This window comes from Anolis carolinensis, chromosome 5, assembly GCF_035594765.1.
Source record: "Anolis carolinensis isolate JA03-04 chromosome 5, rAnoCar3.1.pri, whole genome shotgun sequence".
Classification (NCBI taxonomy): Eukaryota; Metazoa; Chordata; class Lepidosauria; order Squamata; family Dactyloidae; genus Anolis; species Anolis carolinensis.
The window spans coordinates 7,925,479-7,939,382 of record NC_085845.1 but is presented as its reverse complement, the minus strand read 5'-3'; the positions used below and the strand labels follow the sequence as shown (position 1 = coordinate 7,939,382).

At 40.8% G+C, this 13,904-nt stretch overlaps 1 protein-coding gene across 4 annotated transcripts in view; it reads left to right on the top strand.

Annotated features, from left to right (window-relative positions):
- rnf24 (ring finger protein 24) overlaps positions 1 to 12,184 on the top strand; it is an 83,277-nt gene extending 71,093 nt beyond the window's left edge. For all 4 annotated transcript variants that reach the window (XM_062980885.1, XM_062980886.1, XM_062980884.1 and 1 more), the window contains exons 5-6: positions 7,237 to 7,316; positions 9,514 to 12,184. In XM_062980885.1, the coding sequence (XP_062836955.1) occupies positions 7,237 to 7,316; positions 9,514 to 9,658 (225 nt within the window). In that variant the 3' untranslated portion in view covers positions 9,659 to 12,184. The remainder of the gene's footprint in view (positions 1 to 7,236; positions 7,317 to 9,513) is intronic.
- Positions 12,185 to 13,904: the final 1,720 nt, after the last annotated feature.

Sequence of the window (13,904 nt, the reverse complement as noted above, 5' to 3'; positions counted from 1 at the left end):
CCTACGGGTCTCGCTGTTTTTTAATTATTTCTGTTAAACCTTTCGTTTTACAGAGTGTGATATATATCAATTTTCATATAACAAAACAGTTCTGGACTTACTTATACATTTTTTTCCTATCTTCTAGCAGAGGCATGGGCAAACTTGGGCCCTCCGGGTGTTTTGGACTGCAACTCCCACAATTCCTAACAGCCTATCGGCTGTTAGGAATTGTGGGAGTTGTAGTCCAAAACACCCAGAGGGCCCAAGTTTGCTCATGCCTGGAATAAGGAGATTGGTGACTGCTGTAGTAGATCTAGATTGCATTTGTGGACATTTCAGAAACGAAGGAAAAGAGTGTCGCTCCCTTTGTGTGTCTTCTCTTATCTCCTCTTCTTGGTCTCCAGCTGAGCTGGTTTTGCTGGCTTTTTGAGATGCTTTCAAAACCTGTTTGGCCAAAGAAAATGGTGGGATTAAGGGAGTGCATATACATTTTAATAAAACACATTTAATCCCTTCAAAAATACGAGTGGAACAAGAGTGTGGGCACATGCATCTCCAGCCTCTTTTTTGTGCCCAAAATATCCTTCAAAGTACCTTTCAGTCCCATAGTTACCCACACAATCACCTACGAGTGCCATAATTTAATGGTTTGAGTTAATTTACCCCTTGAATAAAAGGAACAAAAAAGGCAGAAAACTGGCCGGTTTTAAATCCCAGGCCTTTTCACATTGCAGAATTATTATTCTGTTTTGATTGATTGTTTAATATCACATTGTCTCCCAGCATGCACTTCAGATTAGCTGACAGTTATTTAAAAACACTGCCCAACTTAAAGAAATCTATTAATGCAAACGTTAATGCACAATGAAATCCTATTTCTACAAGTTAAATTACTTTTGAAGTATAATAAAAGGCGACACCACGGTCTCCATTAAAAGCTCCCATCTGATGGAAACATACTTGAAGTCATGCAGTTCCATTCTCTGGAATTTGTAATTCAGGGAGCTAATTGACATTCCTAACCTGAGAAATTGCAACTAGAAGACATATACAAACTTAATACAAGATTAAATGTGCTTGCACAGGAATCTGAACCACATGTATCTTGTAAATGGGTTGCTGTGAGTTTTCCGGGCTGTATGGCCATGTTCCAGAAGCATTCTCTCCAGACGTTTCGCCCACATCTATGGCAGGAATCCTCAGAGGTTGTGAGGTCTGTTGGAAATTAGGCGTGTGGAAACCATGAAAATGAACAAAATCTGGATCCTAGTATTTTAAAAAATCAGGACAATAAATAAAGAACAAAACAAAAAACTGGAATTCCAGACATGAATCAACCAGGGCCAACTAACACCTCCCAACAAAGGATTCTGCCAGGCAGGAAGCAGCCAAGCTTTGAAGCTGAAAGGCCTTTCAATGCTAATCAAGGTATCCAATTGCAACATTCACAGTTGCCTCAAACAGACAAGCATTCTTTTTCCCATCCACAGGTATATAAACCCCACTTGCCTAGTTTCCAACATACCTCCCAACCTCTGAGGATGCCTGCCACAGATGTAGGCGAAACATCAGAAGAGAATGCTTCTGGAACATGGCTATACAGCCTGGAAAACTCACAGCAATCCAGTGATTCCGGCCATGAAAGCCTTTGACAACACATTATCTTGTAAATGTTGTACATCTTGAATTTTCCTTATCCAAAAAGCTTGGAACAGAACAATTACTGTATATACTCGAGTATAAGACTAGTTTTTCAGCCCTTCTTTTAAGACTGAAAAAGCCCCCCTCGGCTTATACTCGGGTGAGGGTCCTGGTTGGCTTATATTTGGGTCAGCTTATACTTAAGAATATATGGTACATTTATTATTTTTCTCTATTATTATTGGTATTATTACAATTATTATTTTTCTCTATGATTGTTGCTAGTATTATATTTATTTTACTCTATTTATTGTTAATACATTTATTACTTCACTCTGATCGTATTATTATTATTACATTTATTATTTTATTCTATTTATTATTACATTTATTATTTTCCTGTATTTATTATTATTATTATTATTATTATTATTACATTTATTATTTTACTCTATTATTATTACATAAGGATACATAAGCACATTTACTTTGAAGAAGATGAGAATAATGATTTGATCAAAGTTGGACAGTCTTATCTTTATATTGAGCTTTATGTAAATATTCAAAAACATTTAACCTACTGATGCCTTAATTAATGTAATTTTATTGGTACAGTAGAGTCTCACTTATCCAACATAAACGGGCCGGCAAAACATTGGATAAGCGAATATGTTGGATAATAAGGAGAGATTAAGGAGAAGCCTATTAAACATCAAATTAGGTTATAATTTTACAAATTAAGCACCAAAACATCATGTTATACAACAAATTTGGCAGAAAAAGTAGTTCAATACGCAGTAATGTTATGTTGTAATTACTGTATTTACGAATTTAGCACCAAAATATCACAATGTATTGAAAAAATTGACTACAAAATGCGTTGGATAATCCAGAACGTTGGATTATCGTTTGACAGAAAAAGTAGTTCAATACGCAGTAATGTTATGTTGTAATTACTGTATTTACGAATTTAGTACCAAAATATCACAATGTATTGAAAAAATTGACTACAAAATGCGTTGGATAATCCAGAACATTGGATAAGCGAGTGTTGGATAAGTGAGACTCTACTGTATCTGTTTTTATTTCTGAAATTTACCACTCTCGGCTTATACTTGAGTCAATGTTTTCCCAGTTTTTTTGTGGTAAAATTAGGTGCCTCGGCTTATATTCGGGTCGGCTTATACTCGAGTATATACGGTAAATATTTAGTTGTACCAAAGTTTACATATTTTTCTATCTGATGAGAAGAGCCAAATGAAGCCAGAGGTCTGCCAACATGAGGAGGAAATAAATGTTTATCTGGAGTTGCCTTGTCATCAGCCTATATCACGAGTCTTGCAAATATGTTCTTTAGTATTCTTTAAATTCTTAAAATCTAAAGAGTGTATTTGCTAAGCTGGGAAAAAGCAGTGGACCCTCCCCTGAGCAGAATGACTTGCAGAGGCTCTAAATGTGAACTTTTGGACACTGGAGAGCCCAGGAAGGGAAGGAGGGCATTTGGCACAACCTCCGAAGCCCGAAAGCAACACCATGAGCAGGCTGCTTGGAGGAAGCGGAGCCAAGGCTTGCTTATGCAACCGCCGTGGCAGCAGCCCTTGCCAACCGTCACACAAGTGGAAGTTATTTATATTTGCTGTAAACGCTTGCTTTGAATGGAGAGGCACAGGGTGGAAGGAAAGTCCCCACTGGTCTTCATAAAGGAGGCTGCCAAGGAGTTCTACCTTTCTCTTTAAAAATTCATGCCGTTCTCATAGTTCCTGTTCCCGTTACAGTTCACACTCCTCATTTGTGGATGTAACTTTTGCAGGTTTGATTACACTATGTAACAAAATTAGAAACATTTTCTGTTCCTAGCTTGAAAGTTTTATTTCCTGTATAATTGTGTGGTACAGTAGAATCTCGTTTATCCAACATAAGCAGGCCGACAGAACATTGGATAAGTGAAAATGTTGGATGATAAGGGGGGATTAAGGAAAAGCCTATTAAACGTCAAATTACATTATGATTTTACAAATTAAGCACCAAAACATCATGTTTTACAGCAAATCGACAGAAAAAGCAGGTCAATACATTGTAATGTTATGTTGTATTTATAAATTTAGCACCAAAACATTGCAATGTATTGAAAACATTGACAACAAATACATTGACTACTAAAAGGCAGACTGTGTTGCATAATCCAGAACATTGGATAAGTGAAGGTTGGATAAATGAGACTCTACTGTACTTACTTTGAAAGTAGTTGTTCTACTCCAGAAACTTTGTTTTTGTGCCTGCCGCAGACTATGTTGCGTTGGTTGAAAGTCAATGAAAAGCTACAGCAAAATGTGCTGCAGGATGTCCCTCAAAAACAAAGTTTTGGCAGTTTAATAAACTTTTCCCATGTTTTTATAAAAGGCCCAATTAGGAAATGAAATTTATAATCCAGGAACAAAAATTGTGTTATATATTATTATTGTTGCTACTATAACATTTATTTTACTCTATTTTTATTATTATTAATACATTTATTATTTCACTCTGATATTATTATTACATGTATTATTTTACTCTATTATTATTAAAAGGATACATAAGCACATTTACATTGAAGAAAATTAGAATAATGATTTGATCAGAGTTGAACAGTCTTATCTTAAATTTGAGCTTTATGTAAATATTCAAAAACATTTAACCTACTGATGCCTCAATTTATGTAATTTTATTGGTATCTATTTTTATTTCTGAAATTTACCACCCTCGGCTTATACTGGAGTAATGTTTTCCCAGTTTTTTGTGGTAAAATTAGGTGCCTCAGCTTATATTCGGGTCGGTTTATACTCGAGTGTATTCGGTATATTGATCAATGGGAGCTTCTGTGAGTTTAAACTCCAAACATCTGGAGGGTCAGAGCTTCCCCAACCTCTGTGGTAGAGTCATTTAAAGAGAAATCATAATCAGTTTGTGTGTCAAAAAAGGGCTCATCAATTGTTTCATAAGAAATGCCTTTGTTTTGCCACTTGGAGAGCGTCAGTGGAAAATTCAAAGCTGGAATTGATTCTCCATTTCCCAAAGTTGCTCCCCTTGGCCGTTTGGCTCCGCTCACTCTTCATTTGCGCTCACAAGAGTTTTTGTGTTTGTTGCTCCCCACTGTGTGGTTGTCTCTGCAAGAAAAGATGTTTCAAAAGGCAAGGAGAAAGAGAGAGAATGCACCTCAAAAGCCAGATACAGGTGGCTGGTTTCCAGCCTTGCTCTGTTTGGATGTGAAGGTGTTTTCAACAGCCAATTTACTTTCCAAAACTGAATTTGGAGTGCCAGCCATCCATGCCTTTCCATGGGGTGTTTCTACTTGGTGCTATCAATCCCAAACATAGTCTCCTTGCAGCTTTTGCATTTGTGTGTGTATGTAGGTATGTAATAATGTAATAATTCTGTATTTAAGCATTTTTGGGCATGTTAATGTTTACAGACAATGCAGTGTTGTAAAGCCTCCCCATCTCCCACAACCACCAAAGTCATGTACAAGTCTATATCCATTCATCAGTTCAACCATTGAATTCGCCCCCCCCCCCCCAAAAAAAAGCAAACATTTGTTTTATCATTTTATATAGGGAACACCATTTTACTGCACCATTGTATATAATGGGATTTCAGCACCCACAGGGAGTCCTGGGATCAAACCCCAGCATATACCAATTGTGCCAGTATATTTTCATATGGTCTTGAGCAGGGGTCCCCAAACTAAGGCCCAGGGGCCACATGCAGCCCATCGAAGCCATTTATCCGGCCCCCGATGTGGCGGCAGCTCCCTCCTCCTCCACTGAGGAAAGCGCGTGCAGCCTGGTGCGCGCCTTCCAAAACTTTGCTTGTTTTAATGGTATTTTAATTATTATTTAATTAATTATTAATTAATTATTAAGTGGTGCTTTGCTTGTGCTTTTGGTGCACAAAGGTAGAAGGAGGTTGGACTAAATGGCCCAAGGGGTCTCTTCCAACCCTCTTTATTATTATTATTATTATTGACAGAAGGACACAGTATAACACAGCAAACGAGATATATATGCTGAATTTTGTATCACAAAATCACAAGGTGAACACTTCCCAAGCATTTAGGACTGAGTGATTTATTATTATTATTATTATTATTATTATTATTATTATTATTATTATTATTATTGTATGACACAGCAAACAAGATAGATATGCTGGATTTTGTTTCACAAAATCACAAGTCGAACACTTCCCAAGTTTCTAGGACTGTGTGATGTATTTTTGGATGATGCGCGCAGATCCCTGTAGGGTGGCCTTTTGTAGTTGGCAGATTGTAATTTTGTCAATGTCTATTGTTTCCAAATGCTGGCTGAGATCTTTTGGCACGGCACATTATTATTATTATTATTATTATTATTATTATTATTATTATTATTAACAACAACATTGAGGCTGGGTGGACATCTGTCAGGGGTGCTTCGCTTGTGCTTTTGGTGCACAAAGGTAGAAGGGGGTTGGACTAAATGGCCCAAAGGGTCTCTTTCAACCCTCTTTATTATTTTTATTATGATTATGATTATTATTAACATTAAGGCTGTATTTGTTCCCATTTTGTTTTTTTTTTACTTCAAAATAAGATATGTGCAGTGTGAATGGGAATTTATTCATATTTTTTTTTAAAAAAAACTATTATCTGGCCCTCCAACAGTCTGAGGGACCTTGAACTGGCCCCCTGTTTAAAAAGTTCGGGGACCCCTGGTCTTGAGCATCATCAGTATAGCAAGCATTTATGTTGTGGTTTGAGTGTTAGATTACAGCTCTAGAGACCAGGCTTCAAACCCACCTCTGTACAAATCTTGCAAAGAACAGCCCATAATAAGTTTGCTTTAGGGTTTCCATAAAAGTTTGCATTGACCTAAAGGCAGCAGCAATTATGAGAAACCTGAGAGGTAAGAAAGGGATAGCTAAACACTTGGGAGTTGAAGTCCAAAACACTTGGAGCACTATAGAGTTTTGGAAATCATTGCAAATGAATGGTCCCATAGATGGGTTTGCCAGATGCAAAATAAGACACGGATCTTGTACCTCAAATGGTTTTTATGGAAGAGGGGATTTTAGCACATGGCGATCGCATGACAAGCAACACCTGCTGATATTTCCTCTTCTATAGAGTCATCGGCAGTTCACACGTCCTGTTCTGTTTTCAAAACCATTGTCATCTTGAGAAGTTAGGCAGCAAGAGCAAATTCCTTGAAGCAGATGTTTAGGACTGTAATCATGTACCATTGGCTTCATTCAGGAGTTGAAATCCAAACCATTCCTAGGTCTCACATCTCCCTATCCAATTATATAGGCATATGGAACAAGAAATGTTTGAAACTGCTTTCACTGTCGACATATCAAGACTAGTGCTGCCTTTGTTGCAAAATCCATCCAGCCTTAGTTGACATAATTTCTCAAAAAAGGCAACCAGTTTTGGGTGCATTTATAGTCTTGTTCTGCAACAACATGATAGAACTTTTGGGTCTCTTTGGAGCTCTAACTACATTTGAATGCAAAGTGTTTTTCCAGTTGTGCATGTGTGGCTGTGCCTCTAACTGACCTTTCCCACTTTTGTCCTTCTTTTGGTTCTTTATCCAGATTTGTGCTGTTTGTTTGGAGGAATTCAAGCCCAAGGATGAACTGGGAATCTGTCCATGCAAACATGCCTTCCACAGAAAGTAAGTGCCCAACCTGGTGGTGAGCGCAAAAGGTCAGGGAAAAATGACTGAGGCAGCCTTGGAAACCTTGGCTTGCTCTTGGCAGATCTGGAATCAGTGAATAGAAGAACCGAGGCAGATAGGCCTTGGCTGGAAAGTTAGCAATTGCTGGTTTCCTTGTACGTTGATTGGCACATGCACTGAACATCAGACACACTGTCTTGGAGGCCCTGGGATCACACTTCAGTCCCAGTTCAGCTTACCTGAATTATGGGATATAGTTGATTCCTTGTGTGGTTGTTGGAGTCGTATGTAGTGTTAGACCGGGCTGTGACGCAGGGGGGCCGGGCTGTGGCGCAGGCTGTTGAGCAGCTGCAATAAATCACTCTGACCACGAGGTCATGAGTTCGAGGCCAGCCCGTGGCGGGGTGAGCACCCGTCAATTAAAAATAAAAAATAGCCCCTGCTCGTTGCTGACCTAGCAACCCGAAAGATAGTTGCATCTATCAAGTAGGAAATAAGGTAACACTTATAAAAAGGGGGGAGGCAAGTTTAATTTACGACTTGGAATGAGGAAGTGCCGTCACAGTGGATGATGAAGCAGCTGCTCCCCCGTGGCCAGAATCGAACATCCCCTCAGGAGAAGGTTAAATTGCCTCTGCGTCTGTCTCTGTCTCGGTTCTGTGTATATGGCCATTGAATGTTTGCCCTATATGTATATAATGTGATCCGCCCTGAGTCCCCTTCGGGGTGAGAAGGGCGGAATATAAATACTGTAAATAAATAAATAGACCATAACAGCTCTTTCAGACAGAGGAAAACAAAAATGTAGGGGATAATACGTTTTCTGGGGTGCATACGAGGGTAGACCTATATTTGGAGTTTTGCATGTTTGGGAGGATTTTCCTGTTTCTAGGGGGCAAAAATTACCTCCAAAATAATGCCAGGGTTTCTTTGAAGGGCTGGAAAATGCATCATGGTGGGAGCAGTGAACCGCACTTGGTTTCCTTTGCCACTCCTTTCTTGAGTAGATCATCTCCCAGTTCTGGTGAAAGGCTTGGAAAAGGCAGAGGTCTCGCTCATCTCTAAGCAGCTACAGCTGCAGAAGCAGTAAAATCAAGAGTACTGTATATCCTCATGTGTAAGTCTAAACATTTTATCAAAAACATCAACCCCAAAAAAACCTGGGTTGACTTATTCAAAGGTCGGTGTGAGAACCGTACTTAACCCTTATTCAAAAAGATACTATCTGCTTCTCTGAATAGAGTGGCAAAAGCCAAGAGCTTAATTTATCTCGAGAGAATCTAAATGGATTACCAGTCCCCTCTATATTAACAACAACAACAACACTGTAATCAAATTTGGAAAATTTTCTGTTCCTGGCTTGAAATGTTATTTTCTGCTTAATTATGCAGTACTTACTTTGAAAGTAGTTGTTCTACTCCAGAAACTTTGTTTTTGCGGCTGCCACAAACAAGGGTGAATTGGTTGAGGCTCTATGAGATATTCATTGAAAAGTTACAGCAAAATTTGCTGCAGGATGTCCCGCAAAAATAAAGTTTTTGCAGTTTAATAAACTTTTTCCATGTTTATATGACAGAACCCATTAGGAAATGGCATTTATAACCTGGGAACAAAAATTGTGTTATATAGTGTAATAATACAGTATCACTCTTTATATCAGCATGATACTTTGGCCATTTTGAATGCCTGGGTGGGGAAAGGGTGGCTGGCGCTGTCCTTTTTCTGTGGAATGACCCCCAATTTATTTATTTATTTATTTATTTATTTGCAGTATTTATATTCCGCCCTTCTCACCCCAAAGGGGACTCAGGCCGGATCACATTACACATATAAGGCAAACATTCAATGCCTTAACTTGGAACACAGACAGAGACAAACCCAGGCTCCGAGCTGGCCTCAAACTCATGACCTCTTGGTCAGAGTGATTTGTTGCAGCTAGCAACTGGCTGCTCACCAGCCTGCGCCACAGCCTGGCCCAATTTATCATATCAAGATCCATAATTTTGGCCCTAAAAAAACTGCTCTGGAAATGAAGTCAACTTACACATGCACATATATGGTAGCTTAACCACCCCACTGAATGGGATCCACTTGAACCTAACAGATAACCTCATACTGGGCTGGTAGCCCCTGCTTTTGAGGAGCCAAGTCCCAATGTCCACCTGAACATGTGCTGCTTGGTCTCCATCCACAGGTGCCTCATTAAGTGGTTGGAGGTGCGGAAAGTGTGCCCCTTGTGCAACATGGCCGTTCTCCAGCTGGCCCAACTCCACAGCAAGCCCGACCACCACGGACTCCCCCCACAGGAACCCCTCCCCGGGGCAGCCAACATCGTATAGCTTCCCAAGCGCTGCGCACTTCTCCAACACAACCCAGAACCCAACGGACCTGCGCAGAGCGGCTCCGATCCCTGGACCTGCTGCCGGTTGCCTCGGACTATCAAGCAGGGTTCCTTTTGTCTCTTGAAGAGTTTCCCGAGATGCACTGGAAGGAAGGAAGGAAGGAAGGAAGGAGGGAAGGACACGGCGCCAGGCCCTGCAGCACAAAACGAACGCCAAAAGTCTGTGGGTTTGGCTTTGCTTTAGTTCTTTTTTAAAATGGTTTTGTACAAGCACTTTACAAAGGAGGCGCTTAGGGTATAGGATCAGGTGCCTGCCTTTTCCTTCAGTGGGATGGAAGGAGGGAGAGGACAACGCAGAAGAAGGAAATGAGGATGAAGACCAGGAATGGCCCCGGTGGCGCTGGGCATCTGGGGCCGAAGAGACTCCGCGTGCCCCCCTCCCCTCCTTCGCCACTGCTTTGGACGAGACCCAAACATTTCCACCTCCCTGGCAGTTACCTCATACCAGATTGCCTGTGGGCTTCCAGGACAGAAGAACAGTAAGGCAATATCCTGATGTGGCGGCAGCACAACAATCCGTGGTTTACGGGGAAATCCCACAGACTGATTTGTAGGGGAAACGTGATCATTTGGGCCACAACCCAGCCCCGAAGGTTCCTGTTAGGCACTTGAGACCCACCTTTCCTCCATTCCTGCCTCCGAAAATTCTTTTAAGTGCCCCAAGGAGGAGGAGGAGGAAGGGCAAACCCCCATCTCACAAAATATTGTCATCTTGATGGATGACTTCCATCTTTGGTAAGAAGCTCAAAGGAAAACTCAGCCCTGCCAGCTTCTGATAAAAAGGATTGATGGATTCAACCCCAGGATATAGGGATGTCCCTCCCCACTCTGCAGTGTGCATCTCATTCAAACCATGCGCTGGAGAAGAGGGCATTTATTCTTCCAAGTTCGATTGGAATTTTCTTTCTTTTTTAATGGCAGATGCAGCAACCTTGCAATTTAGGCTTAGTCACTCAGCTGGTGCCAAGAATAGGTTTACATGGCAGGGTTTGCTTGTCAACCAGTTCAAATGAATGAATGCAAAAAGAGCTGAGTTGGACCAGACCTAAGGCTTCTTTAAGTCCACAAAGAGTCATAGGTAGAAGCAGAAGGCCCTTTCTTGGTAATGTTCTCCAGCAAATAGTACCTCAACACATGTCCTTTGTCTGAAGACCTATTGCTGGGAAACAAAAACAACAGACATGCCACCTCAAAACCAAAACAGAAGTTAGCTTCTTTGAGTCAAAACGCCAGATCTGGCTAAGAGAAATTCTGGTTGCGATAGTCCAAGAAGGGTCATATATTTACAGCCATTGCAATGACATTTGTAGCCACCCATGACTTCTGTATCACAACTCTTTTCCAGTCTCAATTCCTTAAAATCCAAACTAAATTGCCAAGCAATAGTAGGCCGATACACTCAATACATTGGATTTATGCAATATATTATTTTTTCATTTTGAGGCTCCAGTTGAGGGCCCATTCAGGGTCTGGGTGGAGTCTTAAGTCGCCTTTCACTGTGGATTTGGCTTCCTGAAAATAATGACTGTTTGTTAGAAGAGGCAAGAGCTAAACCAAAAGCTTAGGCAGCTTAAGGTCAATAATGATAGGAGATAAGACCCCAACCAAATCTGGAAGGTCGGACTCGATCTCCTATCATCCTTGACCAGGCTGGGAATTGAGGTCCAGCAACTTCTGGTGGACCACAGATTGATCCATCCTTGTTAGACAGAAAAAAAATCAAAATGTCCACCCCAGCATCTCTGTTGTGGAATCCAGTCCCGATTATAACTGTGCACATCATTTTGGTGTATGCAAAACAGGCAGGGTATCTATCTCCCCAAGTCGTGACCTTCCTTTGGGGAGTGTTTTCATTATTATTATTTATCTGTCCGTGCTTGCAGTTGTTCAAAGGAGACAGGGAGGGCTTTGATTTTACAGTATTACGTTGTACAGCGTGGGTTTTTCTTTTAAAACAACGGCATCCAGACTGTTCTTCCTCAGTAGGGCAACTTTCCAACAGCCGATTGATATGAAACGTGGCAAGGGTTTTTGGTCGCTGCCCACACTTCAGATTGTCTTTTTACCATTTTAGACCATCCAGGAAGTCTCCCAATGCTTCCCATCCCCCCCCCCCCCTTCTTTCTTTTTTTTTTTGTAAATAGTGTGTGACTCTCTTGAACAGAGTTTATGAACCCTAAGGGAATCCTCCTGGATTCATAGACGCATTTGTACACTAAATAAATAAAATTCTGCAGCAGAATATTTTTTTTATTAAGGAGGGAAAAAAAACCGAAGATGGAAAACATTTGCTGGGTTATTATTTTGTAAGCTATATTTTTGTATATTTAATTGCTATTTTAAAAATCCTAATGCATCTTTTTTGCTAATCTCACTATTCTTAAATGCGAGTGGGGTGGGGGCAGGGAAGACGTTTGCATGTGATTTGACTTGAAATGTAAATAAAGGCAGATTTTTTTGGAAATAACTACTGCGTTGGGGAATCTGTTAATGACTAGTCTGTGGCAAAGATCTTGCCTTGCACTGGCTTAGCATATACAGTCGGCTGAATACATTGGCAGGTTTAACTTTTGCAGATCTAATTTGTAGATTTGATTAATATGTTCTCTGGAAGCTGACCAGTCGCTCTGCTGATGAACCTAGAGATTCTTAGACAGAACATTTCTCTAGGCATTAGAATCACAGAATCATAGTTGGAAGAGACCACATGGGCCATCTAGTCCAACCCCTGCTATGTAGGAAAAGCACAAACTACCCCTGACAGATAGCCATCCAGCTTCTGTTTAAAAGCCTCCAAGGAAGACGCTTCCACCACACTCCAAGGCAGTGAGTTCCACTACTGAACAATTCTTACAGTCACAAAGTTCTTCCTAATGTTCAGGTAATTTGAAACCCTGTAATTTGAACCCATGGCTCCATTGAGTCCTAGTCTCCAGGGCAGCAGAAAACAAGCCTGCTCCCTCTTCCTTATGGCATCCTTTCATATATATACATGGCTATCATGTCTCCACTCAAACTTCTCTTCTGCAGCCTAAACAGACCCAGCTCATTAAGACGCTCCTCATAGGGATTCACGGTCTCCAGAAATTTGATCATTTCATTAGGGGCCGTGGTGGTGCAATGAGTTAAACTCTTGTGCCGGCTGAACTGCTGACCTGAAGGTTGGTAGTTCGAATCCGCGAGACAGGGTGAGCTCCCGTTTGTCTGCGGGGACATGAGAGACGCCTCCCAGCAGGATGGTAACACATCCGGGCGTCCCCTGAGCAACATCTTTGTAGATGGCTGATTCTCTTACACCAGAAGCGACTTGCAGTTATGTTCTCAATTCACTTCTGACACGATAAAAAAAATCATTTCATTTGCCCTCCTCTGGGTGCCTTCCAGCTTGTCAATATCTCCTTTAAGCCGTGGTGCCCAGAACTGGATAGGTGAGGTCTAACCAAAACAGAATAGAGAGACACCATGACTTCCCTCGATCTAGACACTGTACTCCTTCTGATGCAGTGTAAATTCCCATCGGCTTTTTAGTTGCTGCATCACACTGTTGGCTCAGGTTCAGCTTGTTGCCCATGAAGACTCCAAGATCTTTCTCACATGGATTGTTGTCGAGCCAGGCTTCACCCATCCTGTATCTTTGCATTTCATTTTTTCTGCCTAAATGGAGAATCTTACATTTGTCCTTGTTGAAATTCATTTTGTTAGTTTTGGCCAATCAGCTTTCTAGTGTTAAGATCATTTTGATTTCTGATTCTGTCCTCTGGAGTATTAGCTCTCTAGATTTGGTATCATCTGCAAACTTTATAAGAAGCAGGCCCTCTAAAACTTCATCCAAGTTATTAATAAAGATATTGAACAGTACCGGAACCAGGACCAAACCCTCCGTATAGCACTCCATTAGTCACTTCTCTCCGGGATGAAGAGGAACCATTGGAGAGAATCACCCTTTGGGTTTGGTCACTTAACCAATTACAGATCCACCTAATAGTAGCATTGCCTAGCCCACATTTGATTAATTTGCTTGCAAGGTCATGGGAGACCTGAACACCATACTGAAATCAAGATATGCTACATCGACAGCATTCCCTGCATCTACCAAGAGATAAGATTAGTCTGGCATGACTTCTTTTTGCGAAACCTATGCTGATTTTTAGTAACTACAGCCTTCCTTTCTAACTGATTGATCA